Source organism: Oculina patagonica, chromosome 4 (genome assembly GCF_052425735.1).
Source record: "Oculina patagonica isolate OP01 chromosome 4, crgOcupat, whole genome shotgun sequence".
In the NCBI taxonomy this organism is placed as follows: Eukaryota; Metazoa; Cnidaria; class Anthozoa; order Scleractinia; family Oculinidae; genus Oculina; species Oculina patagonica.
The window spans coordinates 12434967-12456216 of NC_135761.1; the positions used below are offsets into that span (position 1 = coordinate 12434967).

Consider the following 21250-nt stretch of genomic DNA (forward strand, 5'->3'; position numbering starts at 1 on the left):
GCACAGCCTATTAACTGTGGAGTGTTAGGGCTCAGGTTTAAAGCAACGTTATGGTTTGCCTGGTAAAAGGGGGGTTGTTGCCTGGAGTAAAGGGCAGGCAGGGTCTATGTGAGACCCTTGCGCCTAGCTAATGCCATGCTGATGAGTCCTAACAAGGACGAAACAGCTGTCCATGCCTGCCACTCCACGGATATTAGGCTGTTCACATGTGTACAGGTCTTGGCCAGATCGCTGAGATGTGTAGTGCCACCATTGCTTTCAGACAGTTCATCATGACATATTTATGTCGTCACACGTGCATTAGCCATTAATTTGGTTATTCCACATCTCCTTACGCATTGCCAAGACTTTACAGTCGCAGCCACAGCTCCAAAATGTTTTTATATGGAGCTGGCATTTAAAGCAACCTTCAGGTTTGCCACTGGAGTAAAGGGCAGGGTCTATGAGAGACCCTTGCGCCTAGCTAATGCCATGCTCATGAGTCCTAACAAGGACGAAACAGCTCTCCATGGCTGCCACTCCACGGGTAACAGGCTGTGTGCATACGTACAGGTCATGGCCAGACCGTGGAGATGTGAAGTGCCACTATTGCTTTCAGATTGTTCATTATGACATATTTATGTCATCACATGTGCATTAGCCATTAATTTGGTTATTCCACATCTCCTTATGCATTGCCAAGACTTTACAGTCCCAGCCACAGCTCCCATATGTTTTTATGTGGAGCTGGCATTTAAAGCAACCTTCTGGTTCGCCACTGGAGTAAATGGCAGTGTCTATGATCTTATGTGAGACCAATACGTCTGGCTATGCCATGCTGATGAGTCCTAAAAAGGATCAAACAGCTGTCCATGGCTGTCACTCCATGGGCAATAGGCTGTGTGCAAGCGTTCAGATCTTGGCTAGACCATGGAGATGTGTTGTGTGACCACTGCTTTCAGATGGTTTATTATGCAATATTTTTGTACTAAGTAATATGTAAAATAATGGACAGCCATAGAAGTTGGTTCTATATAGTGTCCCTATAACCAATAGTAAATTTATTAGGTTGTATTTCCAATATAAAAATTCTTAGAAACACTCACACTCTGGGTACCGACAAAGCATTGAATTAAAAAACTAGCCACCCCCATATAACCTTTGCAAAAGGGAGCACAGAGAATGCAGTCTATAACTAACACAACCAGTACATATTTTAAGAACTCTTTATTTTTAAAGGCATCATTCTAAGGTGTAGTTCTTGAAAGTGGAGTATAGAAGGATTTAATATTAAGTTAATGCCAAGGAAAGTGTATTAGAAATGAATTTATATTATTGCTGGGGATGACACTAAAAATACATTTTTGTGGCACTTTTAGTATATTTACTAGTTCATCTATCAGTATAATCCCACTAATTACTGAGTATAAAGTTTCTAATTTTCCTGATCTAAAGTAATTTATCACCATAAAATAACAGAATAAAGCTGTTTAGAAATATCTACATGTCAGATTGAGATAGCTTGGAATAACCCTACTGCCTTTTAATTGTGCGAGGACAGTTTGATTCAGGTCCAATTATCAACCTTTGAAGTGCTAAAGTGATTAAATTGTTATGACAGACTAGCTAAATTGAACAGTAGTTCAAAACACATAATCTAGTAGTATCCCTTTTCTAAAGTTGCAGAAATAAAAATAAACCTCTCCTTTCATTTTGTTATCTTAATGCACTGAACATTTAATCCTCATCACAATTATGGCCTTAGGGTATCAATAGCCCAAAGTAAACAAGCATGTTTTGCACTCCACTTCTGGTCCCCAAGACCATACAGTGTTGTCTTCATTGACGACCAGAAGTGGAAGTTGCTGAAAAAAAAACATCAGTTAACTTTGGCTAGCAGAAGAAAATTATATTTTAGTGACTGTATTAATAATTTGCATTGCAATCTGTTAACAAGGCACATATACTTGAAATAAATACATCTCTATTCTATTTAATTCTTATTTTACATCTCCAGCATATAATATATTATACAAATTAAGATAATCACCTTCAAGATTTTCAGAAACTTGATAGATTCCATTTTTTCATAGGCATATATTTGCAGTATAAACTCTTTGCACCCAGGATATAAGAAATTCAGTTAAAAACTTGCATTAATAATAGATTTAAAACATATAAAAGTAAAAATATCATATGTATAGTTTCTGATAAGAAAATATATTATTGTACATCCAAGGTAAATATATGATGTTTTCTGGATTGAACATCTAGTTGAGTTAAATTGAGAAGGCTGTAATAAAGCCAGAATATTATTTTACTTGATTGGCATGTTGATGATTGTTACCGGTACCAACAACAGCATGACAATAAATTTGCTTATTCATTTGGAAGTGCACAGTTCCACACTGATCAGTGTCTTAATTATAATTATTCTCATTTACTTATGACTTGAACAGATAAAAATATATTATACATCCACAATAACAATTAATTATAGTAAAAGTAAATCAGATACATTCATTTGAGGATTGAAATATTTCAACAACAAAAATAATGGTATGATTAAGTATATTTTTGATAGTATGTGTTCTTCTCAAAACCATTATTGCTTACAGTGACAATGCAGAAATATTGTGACAAGTACAAGAGTCACAAGAGAATAAAACTTTTTTTTGCAATTTCAATGTCTCAGAAGACAGAAGTACTATAGGGGGCAGGGAGAGTTAATTTCAAAGTTTCTGATATGGCAAAGAGGTAATCCAGCCATTGCGTTTGTAAGTTCAACAATACTGCAAAGAAGCCTGAAAAAAAAAATGGCTTCAACAGAATCCCACTGATGCCCTGCTTCTTTGCAATGTGGGTAAAACTGCAAACATATTGATCTTGCACGTATGGTGTTTGCACTCATACTTAGCAGTGAACATTTGCCACAACATTAACTGTGTATTGAAAAAAAGTGTTCTTAAAGTGCCACTATGATCAAATTTTCGATTTCCATTTTTTTACCTTTTTGTGTACAATAAGACTTTCCTACTCACCTTGCCAATTTTCAATCCATTACGAACAGCAGAAGTCGTTTTATTTTAACGTTTATTTCTGATAATTTACAGCCGCCATTAGGCTTGGTTGCGAATAGGCAGAAAATGACATTAAAGGCTCCAAAATACCTCACGGGTTGAAATTATAATAACAATATGTATTGAAAATCACTCAAAAAAAAAAAAAAAAACTTTGGACTTGTTTTTCGTGCAATTTTCTATGCTGATTGTTATTCTAATTTCAACCCGTGAGGTATTTTTGGGCTTTGACGTCATTTTCTCCCTATTCGCAACCAGACTTTGGAACAAGGCTGATTAATGGCGGCCGTAAATTCTATGGAATAAATGTTATAATAAAACGACTTCTGATGTTTGTAATAGATTGAAATTTGGCATGGTGAGTAAGAAAGTCTAATTGTTCACGAAAATGTAAAAAAAAAAAATGAAAATCAAAAATTTGATCATAGTAGCACTTTAAAGTCCCAGTTGATAATTCTTGTTAGAATGGATTTAGGTATTGCTTAAAGTATGAAACAGTAACAATTACAATTTTGAAACACTGTACTCGAAATACTGATGAGATTCTCTCTACATAATTCAAATATCTAAAAATATAATACAGTATCGCTAACTACTATCATAAGCACAATATACTTTGTTTTTCCTCGGTGAGGGAGACAGTGAATGGTGTCTGGGAGGAGAATCCCCAGTAAAAGAAGTTCTAACACCACTACCCTGATCTTGCCGTGCCTCTTGTATATGCTGCTGTTCTAAGAAGTTGTCCCTCATCACTGAACGCGAGAGTTGTAACCTTTCGTTGACAGCTGGGACTGGTATCCCTCTCGTTTTCTCTTCAATAGCTTCATGTGAAGCAGCACGTTGCACAGATTTGGAATCAACTGTTTTAATCTCATAAGGATTTTGAATTTTCCTATTTGAGCCAATAGTAGGACTGCTGCTTGTTACAACATTTTCTGTCACCACCTGTTGTCTGTCGGTTTCACATTCTGCAGTAAGCCTTAGTATAGGTGGTTCGCATTCAGCGGAAGTGCTACTAAGAAGTTCTCTGTCATCTTCATTGATTACAGAGTGAAGTTTCTCAATCAATTGCTTTGTCAGTTTAACATTGGACTCCCTCACATTAGACGTTTTGTTTCCACCCTGTTTGCTTTCTTGAGCTTGCACACTTGTAAGAGCCGAGATCAAACTTGTGTCTTGAGGAAGGGTAGTACAATTTGCCCGTCGAGTAAGCGAAAGCACAGATCTGCCTGATTTTGCGGATTTGTTGGAATTTTGTGAAGTGTTTGATCTGGCACTGTTTAGCCGTGAGGTGCTTTTAAGCCAGTTCTGACTGACTGACCTGTGAAGGTTTTTCATACTTGAGGAAGCAGCACTAGATGCAATCCAGGGGTCTCTCAGAGCCTGCTCTGCTGTCATGCGCTTCTCTGGATCTACCACAAGTAATCTGTCAATGAAGTGTCTCGCATGATCTGACACATCTTTCCATGCCTAAAAGGAAACAAGTTAAAACATATTCAATTACTTGAACCCCGTGAATTCCCAAAGTAAACATTGCTATCAAGTAGACTGGTGATAGAAAAAGAGCTCTTTGAGCCACAACTGAATTTTTTTATCCAAGTTTTGAACAAAGTATAGTTTTCATTCCTTGAAAATATATGACCAGCAGGTGATTCAAACATTTCTTTGATGCACATGATTACAGATAAACTGCAGAATGTCTATTACACTGATATAAGACATTTTAGTCTCATGTGACTTAGTATGTCTGAGTAGCACACACTGAGTAGCATCTAAGTGGGATGCAGGAGGTAGTGGGTTCGAATCCCAGGAGACAAATTTTTTCTTTTTTTTTTTAACCCGTAGCACTAAAATGGTTTGTTTATTATATCGCTCTGTAGATATGCATTGCAGAATAATTTACATGTTAGCCGTAAATAAATTTATCAGAACATATAGACTGATTCAGGTACAAATGTACTTGTGCTGTTTCAACTGAAAAGCTTTTCCTTTTCTTGCAAACAAGCAGCCACGCACTTGATTTTAGCCAACGCTCTGGTTTCTAGATAGATCCATCGTTAATGAAGCTTATGTGAAACCCGATTTAATTTTCGAATGCTCCTCCATGTAGGACACTAGCTCGAAAGATAGACACGAAAGTCATCGATCGATTAATGCTGATTAATCGCTCTCAATGTTCACTTTTTTGGAGGTCGATTACTTAATTCTACATGTAATTGTCGGCCATATTTTGTTTCTTTGCTTCTGGTTTTTCTTGTAAACCCCTTTAAATTTTAAAGACTGCCTTTATATAGCCGCTTTTATATGGCCGCCTTGCTACACTATTTCTACAAGTATATCTGCTGGTCAGCGGAGTTGCAATGAGAAGTTTACAGATGATGGACCAACCGACCAACCATGGCTACCCACTATACTCCTGAATAAATTCAGTCGTAAAAAGAGGACCTCATAAACTAAAAGAGAGAGACTTAAATGAACACAAATTGGAGGGAAACTTACTCTAAAAAAAGAAAATTAACACGAAAGAGGTAAATTTTTAAAATGAAGGAAATTTTTAAACACAAGGAAGCGCAGTTTGTGGCAACAAATTTTATTTCAACATTGAATGTTTTTGGCAAATCATTGTCAGATGTTGAACTGCCCTTCTGAAAACAGGCATGAACTGAAAATATCATAAACAATATACCCGTAAACTATGTCTGGACGGGATCCTGAATTTGGGGTAGTATTAACGGAAATTAAGGTCAGGGAAATAAACATTTCACTTAGTTTATGTCGACAAAAATTTACGCTGCTTAAATTAACATGAATTTTATAATAATATTTTTTTACAATTTAAGGTATTCAGAACTTGAAAAAGGCCCATCCAGTTGTCCAGGGCAACTGGATTTTCTACCAGGCAATTAACATTCATGCTCATTTGCCTGATGGGCAAGGGCCCAGGCAAGATGTCTGCTGTCTCTATCATATAAGAATAAAAACAAAGTAAACTAAGCATGCAACTGCCCCAGGCCAGTTCAAATTCCTGTAGGTGATCACTGACCACGAAAATCCAAAGTATCTGAACAGGAGAAAACACAGAAGTTTACAGTCATCATGCTAATGATACGCAAAACAGAGTATATCACAACAACAGGAAAACTCATTGAGTCTCACTTACGAGATGAAGCGGCCGCCGTACAGTTAATCAAACTACTTTCCTTCACCCAGGATGAACAGATGGAACTTACGGAACCAATCAGATCGTCAAACTGATTTACCACCAATGCAGGATAATATCATGCAGGAAAATATTCCAAGTCTGACTAACAAAACGACATCCCGTACAGACTGTGGGATCATATAGATCACTACACATCTTCGAAGGCATGTATCGGTATGTGTTTAATGGACACTCATAGCTGTCGCACTGCTCAGTCCGGAATGTTTCAATTTGATATTTCAGAGAGCTAATTGGTTAATGTTATAACTGGATTGAATTTTTATAGTATATACTGCACTGCTATGAGTATTTGCCTGCTGTGGTTATAGCTGCGATCATAGCATGACCTGGTGGTTACCTCAAATTAATCTCCGACATTCCTATTGTGGTTGGGAGCCAAACCGCAAAGAAATTCTAAGGATGTGTTGTTTAACGTACACAGTCGCTCTGAAGTGTTTTGATGTATAGCCCATGTAATCACTTAAATTAATGAAATTGTTAACACTTATCATTAATGAAATTTTTAACACTTGTTGACACTTAATCATTTTACAACACTATTTACCACACTACTTATAACATTTAACACATGAAGGATCATCACAGTTATGTTTGCAACTTAAGGCAGCCGAGGAAAGAAAGTGTGAAAAAAAAATGGAGCTTGAACAGGGTTTCGAACTCATGACCCCTGTGGTACCGGCGCAGTGCTCGTTTTGTTGCTTACATGAAGCAGTGGCTGCGAACAATAGTTTTGTCAACGCAATTGTCTCGATACTGCTCATGCTAAACAAGGTGTTGACATCACCTATTAGAATGACAAGACATGGTAATGATATGCCATAGAAGCAATTAAATTGATCAAACTGCAGCCTTGGCAGTGACCTACAGCTTTGTCGATGTAATTGCCTCCATCTATATGAGAACTAGACACTTATAATTATCACTGAAAAATCAAACCATTACCTTGGCAGAGGTCAAGGCAAAATTTCACAAATGCTTGACTTTCTAGAGTTTTCTCTTTTTTACTTCTTTTTATACTTCTACTAATAATACAATACTACTTCTAATAACAACCCATGTCATTAAAACCTTTTCATTTATAATTTATCTTCTCTATCGATTGGATTGACAATCATATAAGCCACACTTTGTTACCACAAAAAAACAACTTTACATTGCAAATTATGACTTTCCAGAAAATTCCTTGGAAGTTTCAATTGACATAAAACCTAATATGTGCCTTCTGTCTGCCATACATGTAACTAAGGCCAAACTTTATTATATAATCATTCGTCCTTGAGAGGAATGTTTGAGCTGTTTTGACTGTAAGCAACACATGGAACCAATGACAGATGTAAGCTTATTTCAATTGCATTCCAAAGCAGAATTTTATGCTCAAAGAAATTAACACTTCGGTTCTAGAAAGATATCAAAATAGGTTTAACAATGACCCCTTTCAACCAATGAAGGCTTAAGATTGAGACAGTCAAAGTCTGTTCTCTTAAAATTTCAGCAATGTCAACTCCTCAGGCTACTGCTACTGCATGTTAACACTTACAAATAAACCTTATAGTGAACCAATATTACATCTTGTTATATACAAAGGTCTTCAGGGCTGGCTACTTCTGATAAAATTGAGGTCAATGATGACTGCTGCTGATCTTACAATGATGCAGGTGACTGGAACATCTCCACAATGAAAACAGCATTATTGATGCTCAGACTGTCTCCTGCCTAAACTTTCAAACCTTGTTAGGTTGCGATTTTGGAAAATTTGCATGTTGCTGTCAGAATTTTGTCCAAGGTCATCAATGTCTAGACTGCTTGGTAATCTACATCTTAAATATCAAACATTGCTTATTAAGAACATTTGCCAGTTTAGGGCGGTGGTGTTCCCTTAAATATTGTACCCAGTATCTTCTTAACACAATGCTTCTGTAAGAGGGTTACAATGCATGCATGCATGTGAATACATTTTTGTAAACTGCACCATTTCAACTATTTTGGATGTGACATTCTCAAACTCATTAATAATTTATCAAAAAAAGAAAATCGTTTCTCCATTTACTCTAGTTTTAGTTTTGATTAACATGTATCCAAACTTGAGACAGTGTTTTATAGCATTTCCAAACACCTCGAAGTTCAGTTCGTCAAAAATGCTCAGCTGCTGCACATCGTGTTTTCAACACTATTCTGGGTGTTTGGAAATGTTGTACGTGAGACACTAGTACTGTCTCTTGTATTTGATATATTACGTAACTTGCTAATCAACTGAAATAACATTTGTTTCTTTTGTTGCCCTTAACATTGTTTTTTGTTGGAATTTACACTAATGGAGCCTCAAATGTGAGTAAAAATGTTCAATATGAAAGTGATGAATTGAGTTACAAAATAGTTGATGTGTAGAAATTAGCAAGTGACAAAAAATGATGCCTGTAAATGCACCAAAAGTACCCTCTAAAGTTATTTTATTGTTGTCACCACCTTATAGAGCGGTTTTCAATTGAGTGTCGAAAGTAAATTGCGTTTGCTTTAATGGTTTTGCATTACTACGCTTAGTGATTGGCTTAAAAATCTCGCGCCACTTTCTCAGCCAATTAGAAGTAAAACCAAAACCAATCGTGACTAGCTCGAGTACGTTTTCCCGCGCTTCATGCCAGCTACGTGTATTTGCTTCAAGTTTTGATTGGTTCACTGGATTGTCTGTGTCCATTGTTATTGGCCAAAGTAATTACTTCGGTTTTGGTTTTACGACACTCGATTGAAAACTGGTCTATATTGTAGGGCAAAACCTTGATCACGAACCAGTATCAAGCACACAATGTTTGAGGAAAGGGACGCAAACCAAAAAAACAGTGGAATTCCGACTTCTCAAACACCTGATTTTTCAGTTTTCCAATAACTTGAACCAAAGTCTTTTCCCTTCCTTCAGTCAAATGATGTAACTTTTAACCCCAATTTCTTGACCTACCAGATTTTTCAAACTAATTTTTGTTTACTTTGGAGGTTCAAAAATTCCGGATTCCACTGTAGTCGGTTAACTAACTTTTTATGAGCTTTTGGCTAGAATTCAAGGTAAACATGGCTTTTGCTTTAGCTCAAATAGATATCAGAGCCCCCTTAAAAAACAAAGGTACTATTCAACTAAAATACATAGCCTCCGTTAGGGGCATTGAATGGTAATATGTGAGACTTCGTAAGACAGCGTGACTGAAGTCTTTCTTGTGAGGCTGAAACTTTCATAGCTTTTCAGAAACATTGAGACTCTGAGGTGTCTCAGAAAAATTCGACATGACCGCTGAAATTCAGAGCTAAAATTCTGCGAGACATGCATTTTTGAAGAACCATTTTCAACCCTTCCTCTGTCATACACTGAGAACTTTCCAAAAGCACATTTTAAAACACCAGATTACACCATGAACAACAAAATGCTACAGACATGTCCTAACACACTGTGACTGACACACCCACCTAACAGCAAAACACACTATTGCCTGTGAAAGTGGAAAAACTCATATTTTGATTTAAAGATTGGGCATGGATCATCACAATATGATAAGATTGTAATGTTTTATTAAGTAGCTAGCTGGCATGTAGCTGTGTTCTTGTTGGTCTCTACTACTGTTGAAAATTTCCACTATATTGATAAACTAAGTAAAGGAAGGGATGGGTGTCACATACTTATCCTAAATCAATAAGCACTTGGCTGATCTATTTATTACCACACTCATACACCCGATCGAGGAAAGATAAAAGATGTTTTAAATTTTTGTACTTGCTATTAAGTCAAAAATTAGCACTTACTGGATTTCCAGTCTACTGGCTAAAATAAAATAAATTATTAACAAAATATTTGCAAACAGGCAACCACCCTAGATCTGTCCCTGTGTCAAATATTTCAAGACAGTGCAGGCAAACTTGCCTTTAAAATGAGCGTGTCTGGCAATGTTCCTGTTGCAGCAAGTACTTGTTGCATGAAGTAGAATCAAGTCCTTACTACTTTTTGTAGTGTTTGTGGAAATGCTGCAATAAAGTTCATGTGGGTTGCTTAAGGCTTTTGTGTACGTAACTTGTCTTATAGTAGCACAACAAAACTGCGAGACAAGTTGAATGAAAACAACGCCCTAGTTTGTTTCATTTCGTTCCATGGGTTTGACTGCATACATTTAAACTACTGTAAAATGATTATGGACCTTTCGTGATAACCATGGAACATTGTCTAGTACTTTTGAGGTGCAAAGGAAATTATCTTAAATATCCTTGTGTCTGAACATTGGACGGCAATATATAGTTGATGGGGAGCATCCTTCTCGTATGGCATTTTTGAACAGTGGACACGCAAATGTCTCTGTCTTGGCAAGACCAATTTATACAAGATTTGGCTGCTTTGCAAGAAACTGAGGTATAGTTGGGGCCTAAGTCTTGAGCTCAGGGCACTTCTTGTGTTAGAGCTTGGCAAACTCAAGCAGCATCTCAGAAGTCAGATAAATCTACAGTCTTCTCTTTATCGTCAACATCTTGGCCAAAATCATCATTTTTTGCAGACGATTGTTCAAAACTGTATTTACTTTCTATAGCTTCTTATTAATCACTTTTCAACAGCAAACGTGCCAGTTGGATTCCTAGAAATACCCTTCATACAAAGCCAAAATTAATAAGAACTTCGGAAAAGCTACATTGCTGTGCTATTGATTTCCAGAAGACAATAGCTTTTGTCACTAAATATAGGTTTTGGTTTTCAGCCAATTTAAATTATATTCAGTGGCATACACCAGTGGGCACATAACTGTCTTTGTCAATTTACTTGATCGTTTTCAAGTGCTTATAGAGTTGAAATTGCTGTGAAGTGTTATGCAACCAAAAAAAATTTTCCATACAAACTACAAGAAAGTTGTGCCCCCATCTTAAGACTGAAAACATTTCGTACATGAAGTTATTGATCTTAATACGATTTAACATTAACAAAGAGAGGTTACACTGCCTTCTGCCAAAATACCGGATCAGGTTGAGGGAAATCCTGTCAATTCGATCTAAGCATAATAGCAGGGATCAGGAAAAAACCCCTGCCCAGAATATACAAGTTTTCACAACTGGACTGAGAAATATGCCTAAAAATAACAACAAATCGTTACAAATAGCTGAAATGTAAACAATGCGCCGTATTCAAGCGAATGTTTCTACGATGACAGTGGACCGCAACTGGGCGCTAGGTTCACCGCAAAATGTACGGAATGTTTGTAGATAGCTAAAGGCCCACCCGAAAAACGCGATCGCTGCGACCTTGACGGCACAGCAAAGAACTGCTTTCAAGGTCTTCGCACAACAGGTGGAAATCGCTAAAGGCTATAGTAGCGGCGATGGATTTCTTATCTGAGGTCGGCAGCGAAAGGCAATAACATAAATGAACACAGGAAATATGTCAAGCTGCTTTCGTTACGACATCTGACCACATTTCCTACACGAAAGAAGTCACGGGGGTTAACTCTTTCCGCTATGCCGACTGTATCTTGTTATTACTATAAGAAAACCGTTGATCCCTTTCCTGGCTAAAAAGAAACAATAATCGTTATGTCGAACAAATCGCGCGTATCCAAGAAACAAGAAAATCGAATGTTCCAGACCGCAATCACCAAAACAGTGGTTGTTCGCACTTGGCGCGTAGACAATAGCTTCGCTCCCCTTGAGTTGTGATACACAAAATTGCACAAAACAAAGTTTAGAAGATAATTTGGTTTCTTCAATAAAACAATTATGCGTTGAAAGTGATTCTGTTCAACTGAGGTTAATTATAGAGGTCACAGTCCTACAGTTCACGGCAAACGATTTGCATTGTGTAATTACAACGAAGATAATAACAAACATTGTAGCAGTTGACGCACGAACGCGGCAAGTTCGTACGAAATCACTTACTACATTATCCCAGCTTTTAATTAAATAACCAAGGCAACATTCGTTCGTTATTCGTTAAACACGAATTCTGCCCGTGTTCAGGTACTGCCTTCAATATCTCAACAGGAAAATCTTGTCAAAATTTATGACACAAAAGATCTGTGAAAACTTGCCAGCGAAAAGTGATCGTCAACCGATACCCTTCACATACTATAAATTCACTGGAACGCACGTAACAACAATAAACGTTCTCACGGTTCTATTCTAGGCCTTCCATAAAGAAAACGAAGTAGTTAACAGCGAAAACAATTAAGCTGATTACCATAAAGCATCAGGCGAAATCAAGGACGAGTGAAATCGCTAAGGTCGAATAAACAACGACAACACGCGCCCATGTAAACCAGCTTACTTACCTCTCCATTGTAAGAGTACTTCGCCTTCAAAATCGCTTTGTACATTCTCGTTCGATTCTCGTCCAAAAAGGGCATCTCTCCGCTAAGAAGAATGTGCGTGATTACTCCGATAGCCCACATGTCCACCGCATTTGTGTACGATTGTCTCTTGAGAATTTCTGGCGCAATGTACTCCGGGGTTCCGCAAGTTGTGTCCATTGTCTCGCTGTCCGAGTTTTGCCGGGTGTTCGATAGACCGAAGTCGGTGATCATGATTTTGGAATCGTTTCCAGGGTGATAGTACAATAAATTTTCTGGCTTCAGATCTCGGTGAGTTATTCCAAGCGAGTGAAGATATCGAACCCCATCTAAAACCATGTACATGACTCGAGTGGCATCGCGCTCGGTGAACGATCCTCTGCAAACGATTCGATCGAACAGTTCACCGCCCGTTGCGAGTTCCATGACCAGATAAACTCTTTCTGGACATTCATACACTTCGTAGAGTTGAACAATGTATTCGTGCTTCACCTTCCTCAACACAGCAACTTCGGACTCAAACACGTCTTTGCCCCCTCGAACCTTTATCATCTTAATCGCGTACGGTTGTTTTGTTTTCTTGTGTTCAACACGGACAACTCGACTGAATGATCCTCTTCCTATTAGAGCTTTGATCTCGTACTTCTCTGTCACAACGGGATCAAAGCTGAGTTTTCCTTCAAACACACGACCCTTCTTTGGCTTCTTCTCCGAGTTCTTCCCCATTTCATTGTTCACAGTTTCTTTTACAGGCCACACTTCACGTGCCCCTTTCCCTTCATCAGGCAACTTACTCGATTTTACGCAATCTTCATCGGCAAGTTTCTTGCTGTGGTTGCAACCCATCTTTACCCGAAAATTCTTTTCAACCCAACAACGCAGCTCTTTATCGCACAAGGCATAACACTGTCGCTGAAGAGTGTAATCTACATTGAGAAACTCGAGTACGATGACCGCTAAACCTGCCTAGCTCCATACAAACCTCGCTATGTTTATTCAGTTCAGAAACGCGTCATGCGTCACTGCATAGCTCGCGAAATCGCGCGTACTGCGCGCGAGGCCAATCAAACCCAAATCAATCAATCCCAGGGGAGTTCTTTGAGGGACCAATCACATACGGCATAAAACATTAACAATTTTACATGATAAGGTGACATTCGTCAGTCAAACTGAATCAATCCCTTGGGAGTCACCTAGAAACCAATCAGATTTTAGAAAATCTTATCCAAACGTTGACCCCCGGATAGAGCCAAATTTTTGGCTTGTAATCCAGAGCCGGACCGTCCAGAAGACCTCACACCAAGCATATTAGCTTATTTTCCCGTCAGTCGAAAGTAGTAACTAAAATCATGCAAAATTCCGTAACATAGCTCATTTTCGCTTTGCTTCAATTCAGTGCAAGCGAATAAAAGTTGATCGTGTTACAACGTCAAGACTTGACAATAACCTGGCTTGTATCTGGCTTTTATTTGACAATTTATTTCCCCGCGTTTTCCTTTGTGTTTGCCGCGCTCTTCTTTACGACGCAATGTTTTGCCAACTGCATGTATGTTTGTTTGACAGATGTTTGTTTTGTCTTCTTCGTGCGAAGGAAACATATTTACGAATGTCCTTATTTCCTGAGCTGCCGGACAGGTTTAAGAGCTTTTTTTATCGGACCTAAAGGGTCTTGAGAATGTCAACGGAGTCTTTCGTGTATAAATAGCTCACTCTGCAGTGTTACGTTGGGGGATATCTTTTGACTCTTTTGGCTGTGTTCTAAAATTCCTGCCCAAAACCGGATGGGTCCCATTTGGTAACCCAGGCTTTATGCTCTACTGCGTCTACTACGTAAGAGCTCTTCCACATACAAGAAGATTTATCGGTTGCTGAATTGCATAGAAATTACAAGTAACGGAGTTTGGAATTCTAGGCCGAGGAGCAATGTTAAAGGTTGCTTTGTTTTCTTTTTCCCCCTTCTTCTTTTTTTCATTTTTATACGCTTACAGGTTTTTTGACAAGATACGTGAGACACAATTTATTAGGAAAGGACTATTAGAAAGTTTCAATACCAAATCTTTCCCCTGAGTAACTACATCGTCCACGCCGTGCAGTCGGACATCGAGTCTAGCGTTAAAAAAAATCCACTCGCACGCACGGATCTTACGAAAAGAGATCAAAAGAGGGCAACCTCTCGTACCGTAATCTAACGGCACTATGCCAATTATATGGCAAAATTATAACTGCACGCCCGTAACTACTTTATACGGGAGGTGTCCGTTTATATCCTTCAAAAACACTGATACGTCCACTCGTCCAGCTTTCCAGCAAAAAGGGCTGAATTACGCCGTTTCAATGAGAACTTTGCGAAAAGGTATCCGCATGCGTCTACGGGAGGTGTGTGCCCGGGGGGGGGGGAGCACTCCCTTATTAGGGCTTAACGGGGACGTGCGGCCCGATAGGGTATGGTTTTCAGGCTTTTTTGTCTTGAGGGGTATATATTTCACCCATTTTCTGTCTTAAACAGGGTATCTTTGCATGGACCAAAGTCAAACAGGATAGGCTTATATGCCTGTAGAGGTGTAACAAACCGAATTTTCACAAATTCTTCCGTATTACTGACTCACGTTGATTTCGGCATTGATACTTAGCTTAATTCACGATCACAACAAGCAATTAAGGTACTTGTTTATGTCTTATACGGGGTATCAAAAATTGGCATTCTGTCTTAAACAGGGTAGGAAAATCAGAGGTTCGTGTCTTAAACAGGGTCAGGGTTTAGGAGGCTGGGCCGCACCTCCCTACCCGAAATTATGTCAAGTATCCCCCCCCGGGGGTGGGGTGTGTGAGTAGGCTGTCCGCGGAGTTTCCGACTGTAATGATGAACAACGAGTTAAATTCAGGAAAACTACTTCTGACAAATTTTAAAACAGCTCAAATTGGTGTTTGCAATATTATATTCTTAGATTGAAATTTAGGGGTGTAATAAAAGCCCAACTGACTTAACTTAATTGATAACATGCAAACCCGTAAAGAAAATAGACTTTCTCTCTTGCCCGCTCTCTTGACCCTTTATTTTGTCATATCACTCGTTATTTCTTTACGAATAAAACAGGGAAGGTAAATTGACGGTTCATGTACATATTCTGTTGTTCAAACGTGTCCACAAACATTTGCGTCATTTAGCACGGTCAAGAGAAAATTTAACGATTCATGTGTTCTTTTCTTCCTATACGTTTCGTATGTCTTCCGTGAAGGGTCGTAAACGCACGACCCAAAGGAGCACTGCTGGAAAGAAGGGACGAAAAAAGCTATCCCCGCGCTTCTATTGCTCGGTCCGTTAGGTGCTTTGTCGTTTAGCTTATGTAAGAAATCGAAGTAACTACTTTGCTAGCCTAGACTACTGAGCAAACAACACAAGCGTCCATCTTTAATGATCGGATCGTCAGAACTTGTCGACCCCACCTTACAACATGACAGACCGCGCACTGAAGCTTAAAACGAGAGGCTCGCGCGTGACCGAAACGTCTCGCGCAATTGTCGCAATGTTTTGATTGCGCTTTGCGTAAAATGTGACGTTCGTATTTTCCTGAAGACTTGCCAATTTTTTTTTTTATAAAAATAAAGCCATATGTTGAAAGCTCGTACTTGATCAGGAAATTTCCCGTAAGTGAAAATTAAAGCGTGAATTCTTCAATCGAATAACAACACGCGCGCACAGGAGAAAACGAAACCGTATCGCTATTGATGCAAAAACCTCTAAGAATCTCAGCAATTGCTATTAGAGCAGGTATCTATTCTTAACCTTGGCGGCTTGTGAAACCTCATCTGTTGCACTGCAAGTTAACTGAGTAGGGAGATTCATTTTAATGATAAAGTTCGCAAAATTCACCTGTTGTACCATGAAAGAGTTTTGCTGCCTGTCTATGTGCGGTAACCCGCCTCTAACTGTTGTTTACAAGCTTAGTTTACGATTCCCACACGGAGCTTCCGCCAAAACAAAGTTAGCGGTTTGTTACAGGCCGACTGATGAGTTTCGTCAGTTTTGACGGCCTCTCATAGTTTGCTTATATTTCTTTTAAGAGATGCGCAACAAAAAAACGTGAGTTCCCACACGAGGGGTCGTGCAAATACATCGCACGGATCACAGATGAACGCCAAACTTGAAAAGTCCTTGAACTGGCTTTCATGCCGCCAGATTCTCAGAGTGCTGTTTTAAACTAAAAAAATCCAAAATTGACAGGAAGCTATTAATTTAAATACATAAAAGGTTAGATGTTACTTGGCTATCGTTTTCAAACGTTTCAAAATAAGGCATCCGGCACGAAAAGGTAAAAACCGCCCTTCTCTCCATAAAACTACTTTTCTTGCAACAGATTTAAAAGTTGTAGTATTGCGAAATCAAACTGGCCTGTTTCGTGCTGAATTTCCAGTGCTAAAGTAACTGTTGAGGCCGTTGTTCGTAGCAGTAGCTGGAGAACGCGCAGAAAGGTCATGAAGGGGTGGTCCTTATTTCTAATCGGATATCTTGTTTTATCGGGTGATATGCGACAGAACGTATCCGGTAAGAGCTAACCACGAGTAACAGATAACTAAATTCTTCGAACTGCCATTCTGTTTTCAATCGTGGAAACGTTCCAGGGTCAGTGAATAAAAATCGAAAAAAAAAAAATCAGCCCCAAAGTGTAAATATTGAGACCTAAAAATGCATTTTTGAAATTAACCCCATGAACTGTTTTGATATCTAATATTTTGTTAGCATAGATTTTCGGACACAAGTACTTCCGTAGAAAAACATTCTAAATTTCAAACATTTTCTCTCCTTTCCAGGATACACTATATCATTTTCCCTGCAATTAAGTAACAATTTAACAACTCAAGACAAACAGAAAAGTACTTGTACTAATATTTTGCTATGTGATATTTTCTGCCCGGTGGATTCATAAGTGTCCCTCATTCTTTCTTGGTATAGGCCCGTCCGCATCCTTAAAAGCGGAATTTTTGAATAAAACGTGATATCAAATATTGGAGTTTTTGAAAACACTACAAAACGTACTTTAATCTGAACCTTTCAACCAGGCAGTAAAATAAGGTGTAACCCATTTTTGTTTATAAACTTTCTGTTTCCTTCGAAAGAAGTCAAACGCATTTTCAGCCTTGACTCCCCGACGACCCACCTATTGTGGAACGCTCGAAGTTTTCTAAAATAGTATGAAAAGGAAGTACACAATATTTTCTGCATTTCATCAGGCAAAAAGCGAGAAAAGTGATTTATTTTTCCGCACTGTTTTCAGCGATGAGAGTAAAAGTAGCTTGTCTAGCACTTGAAATGGCAGTCGCAAAGAGGGAGTTTAGCTTCTGCTACCAAAAGATTCCACGGCAGTTCTACTAGTCCGTGCCAAGACTTATTTAATGGTTTTTACGTATTTTTGTACGTACGACGTGCAGGTATTCCACGCTAGATAAATTATACTGTTATATATGGGCACATTGTTTTTCACACGTCTCGTTTGTTGAAGAGTTCGTATGGTGTTGGACCAATCACGATCGACCATGGTATTTTTGTTTTATTTGACCGTCCATGCAGCTATAAGCCGTTCCGAACACTACACACATGTTCAACAATATTGGAAGCATGCAAAAATGAAGCTAATTAGCGTCCTTCACAATGTGGAGTTACTCATTAAACAGTACCGTTTCGCTTTCCCCACTCTCACTTAAGCAACTGAAGAAAGTGGAAAGAAAAGTAAAGTTTGTTGAAGTTACCATGAGTTAGACACATAACTGACAGGGCCTTAAAGACGATCAAAGTTACTTTAAGTGCCAAAATCTTTTTATATTTCAAGCAATACAAAGTTCACGTCAGGTTCATGTTTTCAAGTCACGTTTGCACATTGCCTTGTTCTTGCTATTCGATGTATTTGTTCTCCATCATTCAATATTTTTTTCTGAATATCTGTCATTTTGATATGTTACATGTATACATAAAACTATGTTATGTTACATGTATACTGTGTTATGGTCTGAAGAGGACGTTAAAAACCCCACACGCTTATCGGAAAGAGTAGGGCACGAAGTTCCCGGTGTTGTTGTCTGGACTTTGCCTGAAGTCATGTCAAGGTTGGGGTGTGAATTATAGGAGACATTACCTGATTAAGGCACTTTATAAATCCGAGGGTTAATAAAGTATTCTCGAAAGTATTCGTGCAGTTCACTTCGTACTGCTAACTGAGCTTTTCATGATAAAAGTTAATTTTTTTAGATCGAGCCGTGGCCAATTGTTATCAGACATGTATTTATTAATCTCTATTTCTTGAAGCGTCTGTGGTTATGAATGGGAAGTATCGTTGGCTATTTTCTGACGCCATTACAGTCATAAGTTGCCAGCTAAATTCCGCTATTAAATCGAAAGCGGTATAGTTCACAAAGTTTGGCAACCGGGAGAAAGTTTTGAAAGCCGACGTGTAGAACTGGTTTTGGCAGTCAGTCAACATTCAAAATCTCAGAAAGAGGACTTGTCACGTGACATTGTATATTGTTGGCCTCAGAACAGTTCTCCCTGAATCTTCGCTTTTATTTTTCTCTTCAGTTCCCTAAACGTTTAATCTACTTTTCTCTCAGTCTTTTTTCAGCTTTCTTGGCTAGCAAGTTTTCTCAGTTTAAAATACATCGGTTATTTCTATTACGTTTCCTTTGTGCTCTCTTGGTAAAATTTACCAGGCGGTGATGGAAAAAAAAGTTGTTGGCGGTCTTATTCTTGCCAGGGACATCCTTTCGGTGCTGGTTAATTCCGGTTTAACATGGCAGTAACAATGAAACACTGCGGCGGGTGGGAAGGGCTGGTTTTGCATCGGAAACATTTGGCGGTCATTATGATCGTGTATAAAGCTGGTTTTGGCAGCCAGTCATTGTTGGTAGTCATTAGAAATATTAAAGTTTTTGTTTTTTGATTCCGACTTTTTTGCGCACTTTGGGCACGAATTTTCCGGTAATTGGACTTTTGAGATGACGATATTTCATAATAAAAGAGGGGCCTGAAGGAGTATGGTATGGTTTGGTATGGTTTGGTATGGTATAGTATTTAAAGTCGTAGACGTTGGGAGTGGTTGCTCAATCTCCCGAGCCCGGGCACATGTTAACAACGCACGACTATTCATGAGGGTGCAAACCAATCCCAGCACAGTATTCAGATCACATGTACACAACTGTAAACCCCAATTCAAATCAAACAATAGAATCAACTCTTGATGCAAACTCCTGCTCAGCTTATTAGTATTCATTAACTTTTGATACAGATCTCTACCGAATCGCATAACAATACTTTGCATTCACAAGTAGAATAAAATATTCACGTCCAATTGTAAATGCCGCCATTGTAAACGCCCATACAGATCTCCCCGGCTCATATTTTATCTACTACATAGAACTTGGACTGGGATTTGGAAAATCAGAAAAACAATGGGCTAGGAAATGGGACTCTCATAAAAAGATAGCACCTTGTTGCTGGCACAGACATTCCCTAAGACGATCTTGGTTCTGAAAATGGAATGTTAACGATTACACCACTTGGAGTCAATGGAGTGGTCGAGTAGTACCGTAATGCGCGCCTTGTCAGTAGCTATCACTTGCCATTCACGCAGTGCGAGGGAATTGCGGAATGAAGAATTACTCTTGACAAAATATTCTCAAAAGAATCTTATACTAGAAACTATATTGTTTTAAAAATAATATTCGTTATGTCAAGTGACTTTCAACCCTACTTTAGAAAATAGTACTCGTAAAATACGCAAAAAGCCACCGACAACAACACTTGGTTTCCGCAGCCAGTTATTTCATGAAACGATCAACAGATAATTGACCCTGCGACGATTTTGACGAATTTCTACTACTCAGGGCTTTTTTTTCGCAATGACGTAAACTAAAGCCAACGTCATCACTTCTGGCCAATCACAACAGACGCAGATAACTCAATGAGCCAATCAGAACTCGAAGTAAAACCTGCAGTCGGTGTTAAGCTCGGGAAAACGTGCCAAGCGCTCCCGATTGGTTGAATACAGAGCAAGTTCCCTTGGTTCATTGCACAAGTTTTTTGTTTTAGACTTACACACAAATGAAAAACCAAATCAAATACAATGAGCAATCAAATATCGCTGAGATTTTCGACATTGAAAATTTTCTCACTCGTATATCGATATAACTAAGGTTGAGATTGAAGGTAATACATGCAAGCCTTACTCTACAAACTCAACAAGGAAACTTCATTACTGTTTTGGACTGTTTATTCGACATTTTCAACGAAGTAGAGCAGTGAAATAAGAGACCGTTATATTCTAGTATGAGATTAACCAATAGCAAGAATGCGCGTGCAAGAAGCAGTGACAGTTTGGCAGGCAAAAACACGGAAGCCGATCATAAACAAGAAGAGTCCTTGAAAGTTAGGCATGGCCGTACTTTTACAATTACTACTCAATTCCATTACGTCACGGATGTTGCTCTAAGAGTAAAAGGAAGCTTTATTGGACAGAACTTGAAGATCTCGTCTCAAGTCGTATTGACAGTTTGGCAGGCAAAACCGGACGGAAGCCGACAAAACAAGAAGAGTCCCGAAAGTTAGGCATGGCCGTACTTTTACGATTACTACTCAATTCCATTACGTCACGGATGTTGCTGAAGAGCTAAAGGAAGCTTTA

The 21250-nt window shown here is 38.6% G+C and overlaps 1 protein-coding gene and 1 long non-coding RNA gene across 2 annotated transcripts in view; one reads left to right on the forward strand and one right to left on the reverse strand.

Moving 5' to 3' along the window:
• The window catches only part of LOC144651572 (uncharacterized), a 33670-nt gene that overhangs the window by 5229 nt on the left and 7191 nt on the right, over positions 1 to 21250 (forward strand). The window lies entirely within an intron of this gene.
• Positions 107 to 13676, reverse strand: LOC144651475 (serine/threonine-protein kinase H1-like). The gene is made up of 2 exons (XM_078511418.1): positions 12564 to 13676; positions 107 to 4529 (listed from the first exon to the last, which is right to left on the reverse strand). The coding sequence occupies exons 1-2, from the start codon at positions 13425 to 13427 to the stop codon at positions 3648 to 3650; spliced, it is 1746 nt and encodes a 581-aa protein (XP_078367544.1). The 5' UTR covers positions 13428 to 13676; the 3' UTR covers positions 107 to 3647.